The following is a 19,712-nucleotide window of genomic DNA, read 5'->3' as shown; positions in this document are numbered from 1 at the left end:
AATGGCCCTATCGGTATTTCGCACAACGGATTACGCCCTCCACTAACCAGTTCGGGGGTCTGGGACCCGCCTCGGCCAGCGAACCCTGGCTGAACTCTGGCGAAGACTCCGCCTCTAGAACTAGAATCGCGGGGTGGGTGGGGTCCCGTGGAGGCAGCTGGCTCCGCCCGGCCGCTGGAGAGTTCGGAACACAGTCACCTGCCCCTGATGCCCACCGGAACGCAAAGGAAGAGGAAGTCGTCAGGCCGGAAACGGAAGAGAGGGCGGAGGACGTGTTTGGCAGAGGGACGCGCCGTTTCAGTTGCCTTCTGGGTTCTGTTTGTGTCTCGGCGATGTTTCCTAGAGTCGCGACGTTCCTGCCTCTTCGCCCCGTTTCCCGCCACCCTTTGTCCTCCGGAAGCCCGGAGACATCAGCAGCTGCGATTGTGCTACTCGCTGCTCGGCACGGAACCGTCAGGTACCGCAGTGCAGCGCTCTTGGCCCTGCAGGACCTCTGGCAACCCTGTGTCCCGTCCTGTACCTTCAGTTATCCTCCGACTTCCTGGGGTCCATGTTATTACCTGCTGGGTCCTTAGAAACTATTGCTTTAAATCTGAGGAAAGAGAAATCCCAGAAGGAAAGGATAACTTGCCCAAGGTCATAGTGTGCGTGGAAAACAGAGCTATGCTTAAAAGCCTGGTCGCTGTGTTATTTCTAATGCATGCCGCGCCTCATTCCTCTTGTCATCGTCTCCTGTCAGTTTATCCAAGCTCCAAAAGCGAAGTTGTTTTTTATCTTTTGCCTCCCAAGATTGTTGGAGAGTCTCGTTTCTGTTTCCTTCGTTTCTAATTTGGTTAATCATTGAAAAACTTGACAGCGTGCCAGTATTGGTTGTAAACCCCAAGGAAGACAGTCCTGTCATCACGGAGCGTGTAGTTCCAGCAAGTTGGCAATTCAGGTGCTGTGTACTGAAGTAATAGCTGAGATAGTGTAGGTAAGCACGGAGTATACTGTTTATCCAACATAAATGATTGCTGAGGGAACAAACAGGGACATCTAACCATTGCAGGGAGACTCAGGATATCGTTTCTGTAAGAGTCTGATGAAATCTGAAGGAGGACCACTGGTTGAAGTTAGCCAGGAAAAAAGAAGGGAATTGCGGCATAGTTTTTGTTTTTTATCCTCTGAGAACTTTATTATGAAACCTTAATTCCACTGCATAAATTCCATGAATAACACTCAGAAGGCACTTTGGTTAAGTACGGGGCTGAAGCAGGTTAGTGACAGTGAAGATGGGAAGGACCAGCTGAATGGAGGAGAAAAATTGCACGGGTAGAATGAAGGGGATGTGACATCATAGGATAATGGTAGGTTGGTCAGAGGTAGCAAAGTTTTCAGCTGGCTGCATTGGAGTATTAGGGTATCCTTAATGTGAACAGAAGAATGCAGAGCCAGGCTTGAGAAAGGTTTTTACATATGTTACAATTTTTAGAAAACAAGAAATATCGGCCAGGTGCGGTGGCTCACGCCTGTAATGCCAGCACTTTGGGAGGCCGAGGTGGGCGGATCACCTGAGGTCAGGAGTTCAAGACCAACGTGATCAACATGGCGAAGCCCTGTCTCTTAATCAGTCAATAAACTCTGCTTATGTTAGGGGGCCTTTAATATAGAAGTGTGAAAAATGGAAGGTCAGTCTGAAAGAGGAGTCTTGAATGTGGCTTTGAAGGTGTTGCATTTGACGTACTGATGAGGTGCCGTCAGTGGTAACAAACTAGGGTGGGAGGTTAGGTCTAGAGTTTTATGATTTTCAGTGCTAGGGAGTTTCTTAGACATGATTTTCCTATAATGTAGATTGCTTTCTATGGTGTGATAGCAGTCTTGAAAGAAAACATTGTAGTAAAGATTATATGTGAGATTCATTCCCCTGATTACCACCTTTCTGTTAAAATACCTTGAATATTAACTTTAAATGTAAAATAGACCATTTTCTTAAATAGATTGTACCATATATTGAATACTGTAATGAGAGTCCTGCGTACTGGTTATAAGGATACTAGTATGCAATTGGTTTTTTATTCTAATTTTAAAATTAGAATAAATTTTAATTTTTTAATTCTAATTTTAAAGTGACTGATTTAATAGCCTCTATTGTTTTTATAAGCAGATCAAATAGTTTGTTTCAATATTTTTTGAAATTGCCATTTTCTCTTTCATGTAAGTATCCTTAGCCTGCAGCTGCCAATTCCTGGCTTTGAGAACTTGATAGAATATTTTTTGTGGGGGTTTATGGGGAAAGGAGTCTCGCTCTGTCATCCAGGCTGGAGTGCAGTGGCATGATCTCTGCTTACTGCAGCCTCCAACTCCTGGATTCAAGCGGTTCTTCTGCCTCAGGCTCCTGAGTATCTAGTACTATAGGCACTCAACACCACGCCTTATTTTTGTAGTTTTAGTAGAGATGGGGTTTTCACCATATTGGACAGGCTTGTCTCAAACTGCTGACCTCGTGATCCACCTGCCTCTGCCTCTCAAAGTGCTGAGATTACAGGCGTGAGCCACTGCACCTGGCCGAATTTGATAACCTAGGGTCTGATGCAGGCTCTTGAGCTCACCTGCATGAGAATCACCTGAATGTCAGTTAAATTCCAAACTTCCAAACTAAGAATTTCAGGAATCTATGATTCAAGTCAGCTCCCTATGTTATTTGTATAACCTCTAGAGATTTATAACCAATAACTTAACTTCTGTTGACAACAGTTTGTTCTGTAAGGTGAGAATAGTAAAGCCTGTTCTGTAAGATTGTAAAGATTAAGTAACATACATAGCTACTGTAATGTGGTCCTCTGACCAGCAGCATCAGCATCACCTGGGAGTTCATTAGAAATCCAAATTCTCAAGTGTCTCCTGGACAAAGCTGTGGAATCAGAATTCTTTGGTGGGACCAAATAATCTATGTTTTAGCAAGGAGCTAGATAATTTCTATGGGCCAGATATGATGGCTTACGCTTGTAATCCCGGCACTTTGGGAGGCAGGCGGATCGCTGAGCGTAGGACTTCGAGACCAGTCTGGACAACGTGGCGAAACCCTGTCTCTATGAAAAAAATTAGTCCCAGTTACTTGGGAGGCTGAGGTGGGAGGATCACCTGAGCCCAGGGAGGTTGAGGCTGCAGTGAGTTGAGATCATGCCACTGCACTTCCAGCCTATTCGACAGAGTGAGACCCTGTCTCAAAAATAAAAAACAAAAAACAAGAAAAACTATTCATATTAAAGTTTGAGAAGCAATGCTTTAGTACATCAGCTTCATAAAGGCAGGGACCATGAAATTCTTGTTTACTAATATATTGTCAGTACCTTGTATAGTACAACCACGGAGTAGATATTCACTATATTTAATAAATGATTTTTGAGTTTACCCTCTTACTGAAACTGATTCGTGGAGAGTTCTTAAAGGTCTTCAGTAACCAAATACCAAAAGAGAATACAGTTGGATATTTGGGTTACTTAGAATTAGGAAATCTTGGCCAGGCGCAGTAGCTCTCACTTGTAATCCCAGCACTTTGGAAGGCCAAGGTGGGTTGTCCACGAGGTCAGGAGTTTAAGACCAGCCTGGCCAACACGATGAAACCCCGTCTCTATTTATTTATTTATTTGTTTTTTTTTTTTTCTGTCTTGGAAACCCTGTCTTTATTAAAAAATAAAATAAAAAGTAAAAAAGAATTAGGAAATCTTTTGCATGAATCTAATATAGATGTAATCATTTGTGTTGTTCTTTTTCATAAATTTATCTAATTAAGAAAGCAAAAATGACATTTCTAGCCATTGATTATTCTCTTTTCTGTTCCATTTTAGCTTACCTTACAAATGGTTATGTGTTAAATGCCATGTAGCTTGATGAGAATGTTGATCAGATTAGAATAACACCCACGCAAGGTTTTTTTGAAATAATCTTTATTTATGGAAATTTATTTTTATTGTTTAATTAGATCTTTTTAAAAAGGTATTATTATGTTAAGAGCAAGGACTTGCAGTCAGTCAGATTCAGGTTTGAGAATGATAAATTGCCATTGATAAACCATATGAGTGCTTTTCTACCGAACCCTGGGATAAATGGAGGGAGTGAACAGACTTGGGAGCACTAGCACCCCCAGAACTGCCCTGGCCACCCCAAAGAGCAGGTGACCAGTATCTCAGCATACCTCTACTTATTTGTGGCACACAGTATGTCTTAGTTCTTAGTGAGCTGTGAGCTCCATGACTTTTGGTTACTGCTCTGATTTTCAGTTTCCTTATCTGCAGAATGGAGACCTTAGGGAGTTAATGTGGGTATGAGAAATGCACGTAAAGTATATTGCACAAGGTGAGGCGTGTAGTGTATGCTAATAAATGGTAAGTTGCTGCTGTTACGGTTATTACAATAATTATAAAAAGCAAATGGAAAGGGCTTGAATTGAAAAAAATTAAGATACCTAGTTTTTTTACTTTCTCAGCCTGCATTAGATTTTTCATTTTTTTTCTTTAATGCATCTTTCCAGGACAAAAAATAATATCCAAAGATATTTTGGCACTAGCAGCGTGATCTGTAGCAAGAAGGGTGACCAGTCTGTTGGAACTGATGAGACTCCCAAGGAGACTTCAGAGAGCCAAGACAGTGAAAATGAAAACACAAAAAAAGACTTGTTAAGCATTATTAAGGGCATGAAAGTTGAATTAAGCACAGTAAATGTACAAACAACAAAGCCCCCCAACAGAAGACCACTTGAAGGTTTGGAAGCTACACTTGGCAGGCTTACAAGAGCTACAGAACGTCCTCCAAAGAAGAGGTAAATTTAATTATAATTCGAATGTTGTTTGAAACTCCAGTAAGCTTTTTCTTTTGGTAAAACGTGTTTTTAATATGAGCACTTGGGAAATGCTGAATTCATGAAGAATAAATATCAGCTTGTAAACACAGGGACTCTAATAATTACTCAAGGCTGGGCGTGGTGGCTCACACCTGTAATGCTGGCACTTTGGGAGGCTGAGGCAGGTGGATCACTTGAGGTCAGGAGTTCGAGACCAGCCTGGCCAACATGGTGAAACCCTGTCTCTACTAAACATACAAAAATTAGCTGGGCATAGTGGTGCATGTTTGTAATTCCAGCTACTTGGGAGGCTGAGGCAGGACGACCACTTGAACCCAGGAAGCAGACGTTGTAGTGAGCTGAGGTTGTGCCACTGCACTCCAGCCTGGGGGCAGAGTGAGACTCTGTCTCAAACAACAACAACAACAACAATAATAATAGTTACTTGAGAAATACAGTTGTGTATTATATTTAAATAACGAGGATATCTGTACACAATTCAGAGAGGAAAAGAGATCTCATTGAGAATTTCACATGTACATATTTATCAGTGTTATTAACTGCCATTTAATTGCCTCTTTAAGCTGTTAATATTATTTACATCTTGATTTGAAGATAAGTTAATGTCTGTAAAGGACTTGCTTATTTAAAATTTTCCATTTTAAAGATTTCTGGAATAAAGTTTTAACATGTTAATTACAACTGCTTACATGACTTCCTTTGAGCAATACCTACCAGTGCTTTTAGCTTTCTTGGTGGTTTCCTCAGAGTATTATAACTATTTGTGTTTGTCAAAGGAGTATTATATTTAATCTTAAGTGCAATCAGTGATACCCTGGAGTTGTGCAATAGGTTAAATGGCAGTATTTTGTTTTAGTGCTTTGTAACGATGTATCCCAATGACGCTATTAATTCAAGTAGTGAGGGGTGTGGCTTTAGGATACCCATCACTGACTTCTCTTACCAGAACAAACACATTTTAACAGAGTCTTCTGTTTGCCAGAATTATTTAACATTTTAATGCAACTTCTTGATTTCTGCATTATATCAAAAATACCTCTAGAACGTATGATTGGGTGGTAGAGTAAGCTAATTCAGACAGTCAGTTCCCTTAATAGGTATCCTCCTGCTGCTTTTAGAAACAGAATGGTTATATGTAAATATATGGAAATAAATAATATAAACATATATAAATACTTATCAAGAGTGGCATTTTTAAAGCTCCTAGTCCTGTTTATGACCCATCATGTGCTTTATTATAATTGAATTAACTGTTACAGAAATGGTCAAGTGAGTTGAATGTTTTGGAAAGAGTCAGTAAAGTTCCACGCCTGTAATCCCAGCACTTTGGGAGGCTGAGGCAGGTGGATCATGAGGTCAAGAGATCGAGACCATCCTGGTCAACATGGTGAAACCCTGTCTCTACTAAAAATACAAAAAATTAACTGGGCATGGTGGCGCGTGCCTGTAATCCCAGCTACTCAGGAGGTTGAGGCAGGAGAATTGTCTGATCCCAGGAGGCAGAGGTTGTGGTGAGCTGAGATCGCGCCATTGCACTCCAGCCTGGGTAACAACAGCGAAACTCTGTCTCAAAAAAAAAAAAAAAAAAAAACAGTCAGTAAAGGTCATTTTAAAATTTTCTTTCCAATTAGGTATGAGTGAGGCAAACATACATATGTGGGAGGATCACACACTTAAATTGCTTTGTAAGCTTTCTTACATTCTTGCTCCACTTTCCATTTAAACCAAAATTGAAAGTATGGGAGGATGGGTGTGATGTATATAAAAGATACGTCTTAGAACCTCTGTCAGTGGACCTATGTTCAAAGAAGGGGCTTTGGTCTACATCAGAAGACTGGTGAATGAGTCACATTTGTTTTGAGTTTTTAAAAGGTGTCTTTTAATGCTTTTTGCCTCTGCTATGCCTTTCTTAAGGACTCCAGGGTGCACAGGATTAGGTTAGTCATGATCTTGGCTTCGTGAGGCACTATCATCATTGCTTCATACACAGTCTGCTTTTCTTATTTTGTATTATATATTGAACCTTCATTAATACGGTTACCATGCCTCCCAAACTTAGTGGCATAAAACATTGGCCCATTTTGCTCACAGATTCTGTGGCTAGCAATTTGGCTAGAACACAGTGGGGAAGGCCAGCCTGTGCTCTATGATGTCTGGGGCCTCGGTTGGAAGACTTAGAAGTCTGAAGCTGGAATCGTCTGAAGTTTGCTCACTCATGGATCTGGCAGTTGATGCCAGCTGTCAGCTGAGACCTTAGCTGAGGGTGTTAGCAGAAACAGCTACATGTGACTTTCTTTGTGGCCTGGGCTTTCTCACTGCATGGTAGCTGGGTTCCAGGGCGGGTGTCTCAAGAGAAAGTGAGCCCAGAGAAAGCTGTATTTTCTTTTTAGTGACCTAGCCTTGTAATAAGATTGGACATTCCCGTGTTCATCCCAGTTCCACACTGATTTTCCGGGGATATTTGTTCTGATCACAACCACTCCTGAGAAACCATCTTAACAAAGATACAATGTCCTTGACAGGAATGGAGCAGTATACAGTTGGCCCTCTGTATGCCCAGGTTCTGCATCCACAGATTCAACCAACCTCTGATTGAAAATATAAAAAAAAGAAAAAAATACAGTATAACAACTACTTACATAATTAGGTGTTATAAGTAATCTAGAGATGATTTAAAAGTATTTGGGAGGATGTGCATATACTCTGCCATTTTATATAAGGGGCTTATGCATCATCCTGAGGGGGGCGCAGAGCTTGTTGGTGGAAACAATGCCTGTGTCCCATGGCCCCAGCCTCCCCAACCCCTGCAGATATGAAGGGACAGCTGTACTGTTACTGTGAACTGCCTAGTTTAAATCACCATGTGGTTGTATTTTCCTGTGGTGCCCCAGAGTGCCTTAGGGCACAGTTTGGGAACCAGGTCCCAAGTGGAGAGTTTATGTCTTCTCTACTCATCTTTAGTTAAGGTAGATTCACGGCTGGGATCTGGAATTGTCTGAGGGCGCTTTTCCAGTGGTTGATACTGGCTGTTGGCTGAGGCTTTAGCTAGCGCTCTTGGCCAGTGCACTTACCCATGGCCTTTCCTTGTGTCCTGGGCTTCTTGCCTGGTAGCTCGGTTCTGCAGACAAATGTCTTGAGAGAGTGGAGTGAAAGCTGTATCACATTATTTGGTCTAGCCTCAGAAGTCACAGTATGTTACCTCTATCTTCTGCTCATCAAGGCAGTCACAAAGTTTCCCCTGGTTTTCAGGGAGGGAAGATAGATTCTCTCTCTTAATGGATATGTGGCAATGTTTTGGAAGAGCATATGGAACCAGAAGTAATGCCGTCACTATTTTCTGAAAGTGTAATTTGTTTTGATTATAAATCTGGTACCTGATAACTGTAGAATGTCGGCTATATTACAGGCAACATTGTTAGGACAAACTTGACCCCTAATTGATAAATTGCATCTGGCCTGGGAGAACTATAGGTACCCTATGGGGATACCATATTTAGGACTTAAATGCAGTGATTCTTCTTACTGCATTTCCTTTGCAGGGACCCTGGAAACTGCATGTGGCCCTGTTACAAGAGATATTAGCTCCTGTGAGGCAGTAAGCCAGGCGGCTCCCATGCCTTCATGGTGCAGATCTCATATCCTAATTCTAAGATGAATGACCGTGTGAAGTGTCACCTGCGTGAACACTGCAGGAACTGAGAAGGACACCCAGGGCTGCCCTGCCGGCCTGCTGCGGTTCTGTCTTTCATCTTCCTGAATGGACCGGGCCAGGTGTCATCTGTGGTGGTCCTTCGGGTCTGAATGTTTAGTGGAACCTAAAAAGATCCCTGGTGGTGCAGCAGTAACCAAAATTTCTAGCATCTGCTTTAACTTTCTCTTAACCTGATCATTCATTTGGAAGGCATCAGCTATTACTCATTTAATTGATCCCTGCTGGAAATTTAGATTATTTCTAGCATTTCACTAGTATGAAATGATACTATGATTAACATTGTTAATTCATTCAGCGGCTTTCCCTTGCCATTATATTTCACACACCATCCAAAGTGCTAGAGATTGGACATTGAAGAAAACAAAGTCTCTGCTTCCTACATTAAAATGGGGCGAGGGATATGGGAAAGGAGATGTATGTACAACACACACACACACACACACAGTCTATACTATGTAAGGTAGTGAAACATGAAGAAAAATAAGAATGATGGAGTTGGGCCAGGCACAGCCTATAATCCCAGGCTGAGGCAGGAGGATTACTTTAGTCTAGGAGTTCAAGACCAGCCCAGGCAACATAGTGAGACCCAGTCTCTACAAAAAAAATAAAATAAAATAACTGGGTGTCGTGGCATGCACCTGCAGTCCCAGCTACTCAGGAAGCTGAGGCAAGAGGATTGCTTGAGATGAGGAAGTTGAGGCTGCACTAAGCTATGGTTGTGTCCACGGTACTCCAGCCTGAGTGGAAAAAAAAAAATGAATGAGGATGCTGGAGAGGTGCTTTTTTTTTTTGGAGATGGAGTTTTGATCTTGTTGCTCAGGCTGGAGTGCAATGGCGCGATCTCGGCTCACCGCAACCTCCGCCTCCTGGGTTCAGGCAATTCTCCCGCCTCAGCCTCCTGAGTAGCTGGGATTACAGGCACGCGCCACCACGCCCAGCTAATTTTTTGTATTTTTAGTAGAGACGGGGTTTCACCTTGTTGACCAGGATGGTCTCGATCTCTTGACCTCCCAGAGTGCTGGGATTACAGGCTTGAGCCACCGCGCCCATCCTAATTATTTTTTTCTTTTTGTGGAGACAATGTTTCACTGTGTTGTCCAGGCTGGTCTCAAACTCCTGAACTCAAGTAATTTGCCCATCTTGGTTTCTCAAAGTGCTGGGATTATAGGCATGAGCCACCATGCCCAGCTGTTTATTTTCTTTCTTTCATTTTTGGTTTATTTTCTTTAAACACATATTCTTAGAAGTGGAATTGCTAGGTAAAAAGATTTGTATTTTTTTTTTGGCCTTTGATATCTGTCACCAAGTTGCCTGCTAAAACCCGTGCCAATTTAAGTGTCCACTCAGTAGTTTCTTTCCCTCATCAGAGTCCTTTTCTGAAATTGTATGTCATACAGTTTATTTTAAAGAAATTTTAAAAGTACAGAATGTTATGAAATAGTCTTAATTACAGGATAGAATAGATTGTTGAAAGATACTTTAACAAGTTCTCCTTACGTTATTAAAATCTATGAAGATCCCTATATGTAAAAATTATTCCATGACAGAGGCTCCCCCACAATTTTTATTAATTAGAACATTTCAAATTATAAAGCCAGAGAGTATGACTAATAGGAAACTATTGTTACAAAATGTATGATTCTGGAAAATCAATATTCATCTATGTTCTGTGTACACTCTGATCAAATACATATATTAAAATTTGAAAATGAAGTTTACAAGTAGTTTATGAAAGAAATATAATGACTTTGGAATAAGGCTAAAGCTTTATTCACAGATAACAGTTTTGAGGCTGGGCGTGGTGGTTCACGCCTGTAATCCTAGCACTTTGGGAGGCCGAGGTGGGTGGAGCACCTCAGGTTAGGAGTTCAAGACCAGCCTGGCCATCATAGAGAAACCCCATCTTAAAAAAAAAAAGAAATCAAAATTCCCATAGGAGTAGACAAGGACTTCATGACCAAAACACCAAAAGCATTGGCAACAAAAGCCAAAATAGACAAATGGGACCTAATCAAACTCCATAGCTTCTGAATGGCAAAAGAAACAGTCATTAGAGTGAATCGGCAACCAACAGAATGGGAAAAAATTCTTGCAGTTTACCCATCTGACAAATGGCTAATATCCAGAATTTACAAAGAACTCAAACAGATTCACAAGAAAAAAACAAGCCCATTCAGAAATGGGCAAAGGATATGAACAGACACTTTACAAAAGAAGACATACATGAGGCCAACAAACATATGAAAAAATGCTCATCATCACTGGTCATTAGAGAAATGCAAATCAAAACTACATTGAGATACCATCTCATGCCAGTTAGAATGGCGATCATTAAAAAATCTGGAGACAACAGATGCTGGAGAGGATGTGGAGAAATAGGAACACTTTTACACTGCTGGTGGGAGTGTAAATTAGTTCAACCATTGTGGAAGACAGTGTGGTGATTCCTCAAGGACCTAGAAATAGAAATTCCATTTGACCCAGCAATCCCATTACTGGGTATATATCCAAAGGACTATAAATCGTTCTACTATAAGGACACATGTACATGAATGTTCATTGCAGCACTGTTTACAATAGCAAAGACCTGGAACCAACCCAAATGCCCATCGATGATAGACTGGTCAGGGAAAATGTGGCACACATACACCATGGAATATTATGCAGCAATCAAAAACGATGAGTTCGTTCCCTTTGTAGGGACATGGATGAATCTGGAGAACATCATTCTCAGCAAACTGACACAAGAACAGAAAATGAAATACCACATGTTCTCACTCATAGGTGGGTGTTGAACAATGAGAACACATGGACACAGGGAGGGGAGCACTACACACTGGGGTCTATTGGGGGGAATAGGGGAGGGACAGCGTGGTGGGGGGAGCTGGGGAGGGATAGCATGGGGAGAAATGCCAAATGTGGGTGAAGGGAAGGAAGACAGCAAATCACACTGCCAAGTGTGTACCCATGCAACTATCTTGCATGTCCTGCACATGTACCCCAACACTTAAAATACAATAAAAAAAAACAGTTTTGAAAGCACGTTTTAACTGTTATGTTTCCTTATTTCTTTTTCTTATTAATTAATTAATTTATTTGTAGACCAGCTCTCACTCTGTGGCTCAGGCTGAAGTGCAGTGGAAAAATCATGGCTCACTGCAGCCTCAGCCTCCTGTGCTCAAGCAATCCTCCTACTCAGCCTCACTGGTAGGTGGGACTATAGGCAAGTGCCACCATGCCTGGCTAATTTTTTTTTTTTTTTTTTCCTATTCCAGGCTGGTCTCAAACTCCTGGGCTCAAGTGATCCCCCCGCCGCAGCCTCCCAAAAGACTCGAATTATAGGCATGAGCCACCATGCCCGACTCCTTGTCTCATTCTTCTATTTTTCTTCTGTTCCTATCAGATTTTAGATCTTCCAAGCCTTACTTAAGTCCTTAAAATCTTTCTCCAAGAACTTCAGGAATTTGGGAACTTTAATTTGCATATTAGGTAACAGATCATAATATGGAAAGCCAGGCATAATAAAACGTTAATTTAGATCCCATTCATTGAGATGTCAGTTCTCAGTGAATTAAAAAATTGCAAATAGCCAGGCATGGTGGCAGACGCTTGTAGTCACAGCTACTCAAGAGGATGAAGTGGGCAGACTGCTTGAACCCAAGACTTTGAGGCCAGACTTGACATATTGAGACCCCCATCTTTAAAAAAAAAAGGAAAAAAAGTTGTAAATAATTTATTTTCTTTTTATAATAGAATGTTCTTCTATTAACTTTCTCTAATTTAGGAAGCTTTTAAAAGCTTTTTCTTATGAAAAGTTTAAAACATATGCAAAGTACACAAAGTGGTCTAACCCCTTTATACTGTAGCCCAGTTTCGACAGTGATCAACGTTTTGCCTTTCTTGTATTACCTAGGCCTTCACTCTTTTTCCATCTCCTACTTGATAATGATTTATGGCTTTTTTTAAGGTTAAAATTTACATATATTAAAGTGTACCAAATCTTAGGTATAGGATTTTGACAAACAGATAAATCCCTGTGACCCACACACTTACCAAGACATTGTGTTTTTCATTGTCACCTTCCCAGTCAGTGGCCATCTGTCCTGAGACAAATGCTGTTTTGAGGGTTTTTTTCTCCTCAGATTAGTGTTGCCTATTCTGGAACTTGATATAAATAGAGTCATACAGAATTTTTTTTTAAAGACAGAGTCTAGCTCAGTTGCCCAGGCTGGAGTGCAGTGGCGCAATCTCAGCTCAGTGCAACCTCCACCTCCCAGGTTCCTGTGATTCTGCTGTCTCAGTCTCGAGTAGCTGGGATTATAAGCACGTGCCACCATGCCTGGCTAATTTTTGGACATTATATTCTTTGTGTCCAACTTCTTTCACTTGATCTAATGCCTGTGAAAGTCATTCATGTTGACATGAGCTGAGTATTCTTCCATTGTATGGATGTATCACAATTTGTTTTTCTGTTCTATTGAGAGATCTTTAGGTTGGTTCTGGTAAAGCCTCTGTGGACTGGTTAACCTGCCTTTCTATTTGCTTACGGTATATATTGGTTTTGAAATACAATAGCATCTCATTTAAAATGCCACTAATTTATAATTTTTGAGGCTGATCTTTCCCTCAGCCCTCCACCTTAATATATTGTTCGGAGTTCATGTTGTGCTTCAGCAAATATCATTGATTTTAACATTTAACATTCAAAGTTTATATAAAACTGCTACCTAATAGTTGAAAATTCTTGTTTTTGTCAGAAATTGAATTAAATACTTTTTCGAACACCACACTTGTCCCCCCAAAATCATTTTACCTTTCACTAAACTAAGGGCGCAATAAGCAATCTCTCTTTTTTCTTTTCTTTTTTCTTTTTTTTTTGAGATGGAGTCTCACTCTGTCTCCCAGGCTACAGTGCAGTGAGAGTCTCACTCTGTCTCTCAGGCTACAGTGCAGTGGCATGATCTCGGTTCACTGCAACCTCCACCTCCCGTTTCAAGTAGTTCTCTTGACTCAGCCGCTAAGTAACTGGCACTATAGGCATGCAGTTCCATGCCCGGCTAATTTTTGTATTTTTAGTAGAGATGGGGTTTCACTGTTTTGGCCAGGCTGGTCTTGAACTCCTGACCTCAAGTGATCTGCCTGCCTTGGCTTCCCAAATGCTGGGATTACAGGAGTAAGCCATCACGCCTGGTCAATCTCTCTTTTTTATTTCTCATTTGTTTTTCATTTTCTTTTTCAGAATTGAGCCCCTGAGTCCGGAGTTGGTGGCAGCTGCGTCTGCTGTGGCAGATTCTCTCCCTTTTGATAAGCAAAAAACCAAGTCAGAGCTTCTGAGACAGCTCCAGCAGCATGAGGAAGAGTCAAGGGCGCAGAGCGATGCAGAGAGACCTAAAATTAGGTGCGTGAATCAAACCATTAGGTCAGTAATGTTTATATCTCAAAATGGGCCATTTTCATGTGGCTGGTGAGTAATGCACATAATATATACCACATCAGGAGAATTCGTATATAAAATATACTGCATAATTTTAGCAATTCAGTTTTTTAAAAACATATGTCTTAAGTATGATTATAGTTTTCAAGAAACCAATTGAATAAAGTTTCCTTTTAGGAAGTTACAGTTTCTTGTCCATGAAAAAAGAAATGGTAAATTCAGTAATGTTATTAAAAATCAGTAACAGAACAAGGTAGCTTCTCTGAGAAAAGTAATTTTTTCAGTTAAACAATTTGCTGGTTTTATGCACAGTATGATAATCTTCAGGTCTGTTTCCTTCTCTTTTTCCTCTTATTTTTACATTTCAGCTGATGTCTTCCCACTTGTTCTCTTCATCTCTCATTATTTTATGTCATGTTGTACTACTTGCTGCCTACATTATAGTAAGTGGTAACCCTGCTTCATTTTGGAGAGTGATCGAAATCAGTTGTTCTCAAAGAGTGTGTGTACCAGCTTTGTTTCAAGAAGTTAAAAGAAATGGCCATGTGCACTGGCTCATGCCCATGATCCCAGCACTTTGGGAGTCTGAGGCAAGAAGATCACTTGAGGCCAGGAATTTGAGACCAGCCTGAGCAACAAAGCAAGACTCCATCTCCACAAAACATAAAAAAATTAACCGAGCATGGTGGCATGTCCCTGTAGTTCTAGCAACTTTGGAGGCTGAGGCGGGAGGATCACTTAAGTCCAGGCTTTGAAGCTGCATTGAGCTGTAATCTCACCACTGCCCTCCAGGCTGGGCAATAAGAGTGAGACCCTATCTCTAAAAGAAATTGTTGGCCAGGTGCGGTGGCTCAAGCCTGTAATCCCAGAACTTTGGGAGGCCAAGGTGGGTGGATCACGAGGTCAAGAGATCGAGACCATCCTGGTCAAAATGGTGAAACCCTGTCTCTACTAAAGATACAAAAAATTAGCTGGGCGTGGTGATGCGTGCCTGTAATCCCAGTTACTTGGGAGGCTGAGGCAGGAGAATTGCCTGAACCCAGGAGGCAGAGGTTGCGGTGAGCCGAGATCGCGCCATTGCACTCCAGCCTGGGTAACAAAAAAGCGAAACTCTGTCTCAAAAAAAAAAAAAAAAAAAAAGAAATTGTTAAGTTTTTTTTTAAAAAAAAAAAAGGAAGACAGATACCTGGACTGTCAATTCAGTCAGTGACTCATTTTATTTTTCTTTGAACAAATACAAACAAATAAACATGGCTAACTTGGTTTTAATTTAGTTATCGAATGTAGGCAATAGGTATACAGATACTGATTTTACTTTCCTATCATTTTCTCTGAATAGTTTTTCATGAGAAATGTTTTATGTTTTAAATGACGATTTCTAAAGAGCACCTTTAAATGATTAAAGTAAACATAAATTGTAATGTTCTGTGTTATGTGAATGTTAATAGGTGACTTTTTTATTTAAACATTTTTTGGCTGGATATGGTGGCTCACGCCTGTAATCCCAGCACTTTGGGAGACTGAGGCAGGCAATTCACGAGATCAGGAGTTTGAGACCAGCCTGGCCAACATAGTGAAACTCCGTCTCTACTAAGAATACAAAAAATTAGCTGGGCGTGGTGGCAGGCACCTGTAATTCCAGCTACTCGGGAGGCTGAGGCATGAGAATCGCTTGAGCCTGGGATGCGAAGGTTGTAGTGAGCTGAGATTGCACCACTGCACTCCAACCCGGGCAACAGTGCAAGACTACGTCTCAAAAAAAAAAAAATTTTTTTATGCTGTATAATTAGTGCATAAAAATGAAATAAGGATTAAATGATATCAGTCTCCTGTTTAAGTAAGCTTGACTGTTCTGTAGCAAAGATTTCTAATACAGTTGACCTTTTTATTTTTCCAGTTTCAGTAACATAATATCAGATATGAAAGTTGCCAGATCTGCTACAGCTAGAGTTCATTTAAGACCAGAGCATCAGATTCGGTTTGATGAAGGCCATGACAGTTATCCTGACCAGAAGACTGCTGGTTTTAGAAAAAGGTATCAGGCTTTGTAGTCTGCTGGGTTTTGTTTGTGTAGTTTGTTTTTACCTTAGCTGTAGATTTGTCTTATTGTGTATATTATTGCTGTTGGATATTTGAGCATTGTGAATGCATATACATACGTGTTCTTATTCTCTGTATACCACTTCCTGGAGAAGGAACCACGTGCTGGATTTAGCCAGTCCTGCAGTTTTCCATACCTTAAATCAAAATGGGCCATGCTCACATCTACCCGTGATGAATCGGGGTCTTTTGATTTAAAATAATGGAGCTGACTGAATTCTGAGCAAATAAGTATTTTGTGAGAAATATTATTTTTCATTTTAAATATGTGTCTAATACTGTGTATTCATATGCCCTTTATATCTCAATACATGCTTGTCTTTTTGTATACCTTAGAGAAATAACCCACCATCAACGCAAAGGAGAGGCAAGAGGAAAAAATTTATACAATACCTTTAAGTGGCAGATTATTTGTGGCCCTTTGAATTTACTGATTTGAAGTTCTTAAAGATACTGAGCCATGCCTTACGTAGTTATTTTAGAATCTAAAGTTGTTCTGTATTTGCATAAAGTTTCTGTTCTTTCTCTCCTTTAAACCCTGAAAATGAGAGCTGGGAAGGAGGAACCAGATATTTGGCATGGTCTGACAAAAATTATCCTGTCTTTATAGCAGGATATGCGCACAATTGGAGTGTTTTCAATGCGTTGTGTATTCTGTGGATTTGTTTTAACTAAAATCAGGAACTTGAGTTAACTCCTTCTGGGGTGTTAAACTACTGATTTATGCCAGAAAGTTGGAAAAGGTAATTAGCAGTTAACACAGGAAGTTTCAAGAGGTTATAGTGACTTTGGAAGATTGTTTGAATTACTAATTTAAAGTGATTTAGTATCTGTTATATATTATTGAATAAAGGAGAAGGTGTACCTGGAGTTTTACTTAAGAATATTTAACTAGATCAATTAATCCTTGAGAATATTTAACTGAATCATTCATCTTGGACATGATTCTGCAACTACATTAGGATGGTATATTATAATTTGATATTTTAAAAATTAGAAGCTAAAGTAGGAAAGGGGTTTCTGTGCCTTCACTGTGTTAAAAAGCCAGCTAGAGGGGAGTAAGGGGAAGCAATGGTGAGATGCCAAGTTGTTCACTCTGCTATGACTGGGGCAGATTCTGGGGTATCAACCCCAGGCAACCCAGGCCTGGGCTGATTCCTTCTGTTGTTATCCTGGCCTGCCTCAGAATGTTGGCACTGCCACTGACTAATTGTGTGACTGGGCACCTTTTATAGCCTCCATTAGCCTGTTTCCCCAGCTATAAAATGCTGAAAGTGAAACCTAGCTTAAATGGCTTTCTTGAGGAATAGAAAAGAAACATGTAAACTATTTGGTACGTAGTAGGTGCTCAGCAAATGTCCATTCCCTTTGTAGTACATTCCTCTTTTGAAATTCAATGCTTTACCAAGGCATTCGCCGTCTGCTGTGACTTGCTGTAATCCACTATCCTGTTTACCAGATGTGCAGTTGAGGGGAAGAATGCAAGGCACTTGAGTTCTGAAGCATAAAAGCCCTTGTTTACAAATAACTTGGGAACCTACTAAAGTAAAGATTATATGATTTGAGATCATGTTATTTAACGTTCATATGGTATTTGCATTTTTCCAGTTACTTCTATTTAGTAGAAGTAATTTAATTTTTTTTTAAATTCAAAATTATTTTTAAAACTAACTCTCCAGTTTATTTGATTTTTTTAGTTTTTATTTTTATTTTTTGAGATGAAATCTTGCTCTTATCACCCAGTCTGGAGTATGGTGGCATGATCTTGGCCCACTGCAACCTCTGCCTCCTGGGTTCAAGGGATTTCCCCCTTCTCAGTCTCCTCAGTAGCTGGGATTACAGGCACTGGCCATCACACCCAGCTAATTTTTTTTGCATTTTTAGTAGAGATGGGGTTTCTCCACTTTGGCCAGGCTGGTCTCGAACTCCTGCCCTAAGGTGGTTTACCTGCCTTGGCCTCCCAAAATTCTGGGATTACAGGCACAGGCCACCTTACCTGGCCAGCCCTCCAGTTTATAAACTTGATTTTAATCTGCCAGTAAATTTATTCAAGTAAACATGTGAATTGATGCATAAAACAATTGATTATCAAGTATATAAGAAAACATTACCTGTTAACTCCCTGATATTAATTTCAGTAGTTAATTTTAAATAGTCATGTAAAGATAGTTAATAATTATTTTAAAATTACAGCATAATTGCTTTATGAAGGGGAATGTTGGGATTTACCTGTGCAGTCTTTTATAATTTCTAATTAAAGATTGCCGTGTCTTCTGCCCTTACAGATAAACGTTGGCTTTAGAGCTTCTGTCTATTTTAGCATAGTTTTATAGTTTTTCACAACATGGAGTTTTTAAAACCTTAATATAAAAGGGAAAAAATTAAAATTTTGGCAAATTGAGCTAATCTTTTCAATTAGGTATTTTGGCAATGAAATTGCTTTAACTGATTTGTTGTATTATGAAGCAAAACTTAAGTGCACATTTCTGTTTTTAGTTTATGGGTCCTAAAAATGTGGCAGTTTAGCTAAGAAGTTTGATGTGGGTCAGTGGAATTATTTTTCATTTCTACATAGACTATTTCACTTAAGATATTCAGTTTAAAATATATTCATTAAAATGTTATTTTCTTTTTTTAGAATTACGAAAAGTTTATTCAAGGGGAAAAGACTTTATATTTTTGACATGACGGCAACTGCTAAAGAAGACTCTGAAACAGGTTTGTTAAGAATGACGCTGTTTCTCAGGTGGAGAAACATTTCATCTTTCAAGATGTCCTTAGTGTTCTGATGGTGTAATAGTTGGATATTTTAATATTCCATCCTGTCACTGGCCTGGATCCTACTCACAAATGTGGCAGTTGTTATAAGGAAGACTTGGGACTGTCATGTCCCCCCAAACTGGGAAGGCATCGAGAGACCTTTGCTGAAAGTGAAGCTAAAAGAACAACCCCACTTCTTGTATTGCAAAAACTGCATTCTCTTATGTATGATAGAATAATGTGGGCAAGTCCAGCTTGGCGAATAGATGAGTTTACTAGAACTTACATACTGGACTTTCCTGGGCAGCTCTAGAGTCTCCCTGCCTCCCATCTCTAAGCCGCCTTGAAGCTAGTGCTCTGACTGTGTCAACTCTGCATGCGTGATGACAGTGTTTTCTTTGATATGTTCCCAGGTATGCCCTGGGATGTTTGGGTTCTCAGGGACACCTGCTCCTCAGGTAGGCACTATGGCCTTGGCTCCCTGCCCAGCCTTCAGGGTCAAAGCAACACACACACACTCTTAAGTAACCTGACGGGGGACACATCATACTACACTTGTCAACATTGCTAGTTTTGGTCAGGTTTTCCCCTTGAAATGTTGCATTCGGTGAGACAGTGGGAGGTAAGTACTACCAGTTACCAAATCCAGAGGGCCAGATGAGCTACTGATTTGAGTGAGAACATTAATAATCAACTCATTTACAGTGTATCTCTGTGCTATTACATAAAGAGGTACTGGTTCCTGCCCTTAGGCAGCTCACTGCCGAGAAGTGGAGATAGAATTTATAAAATAACTTACTGAAGTGACCCCGTGATTGTTCAGGAGATGGAAAGAATATTCAAGAAATCTATTTAAGAGACTTGTA

General features: G+C 40.3%; 1 protein-coding gene across 2 annotated transcripts in view; it reads left to right on the top strand.

The window, feature by feature from the left end:
- The first annotated feature begins 299 nt into the window (after positions 1–299).
- MRPS31 (mitochondrial ribosomal protein S31) overlaps positions 300–19,712 on the top strand; it is a 39,893-nt gene continuing 20,480 nt past the window's right edge. Inside the window, exons 1-5 of one of the 2 annotated variants that reach the window (XM_002748994.7) lie at positions 300–457; positions 4,511–4,798; positions 13,792–13,950; positions 15,884–16,021; positions 18,725–18,804. In XM_002748994.7, the coding sequence (XP_002749040.5) occupies positions 333–457; positions 4,511–4,798; positions 13,792–13,950; positions 15,884–16,021; positions 18,725–18,804 (790 nt within the window). In that variant the 5' untranslated portion in view covers positions 300–332. The remainder of the gene's footprint in view (positions 458–4,510; positions 4,799–13,791; positions 13,951–15,883; positions 16,022–18,724; positions 18,805–19,712) is intronic. The other variant, XM_017973058.4, reaches the window with a different exon arrangement.

This window comes from Callithrix jacchus, chromosome 5 (assembly GCF_049354715.1).
Source record: "Callithrix jacchus isolate 240 chromosome 5, calJac240_pri, whole genome shotgun sequence".
In the NCBI taxonomy this organism is placed as follows: domain Eukaryota; kingdom Metazoa; phylum Chordata; class Mammalia; order Primates; family Cebidae; genus Callithrix; species Callithrix jacchus.
The sequence above is the reverse complement of the archived record's forward strand: the minus strand, read 5'-3'. Positions and strand labels throughout refer to the sequence as shown.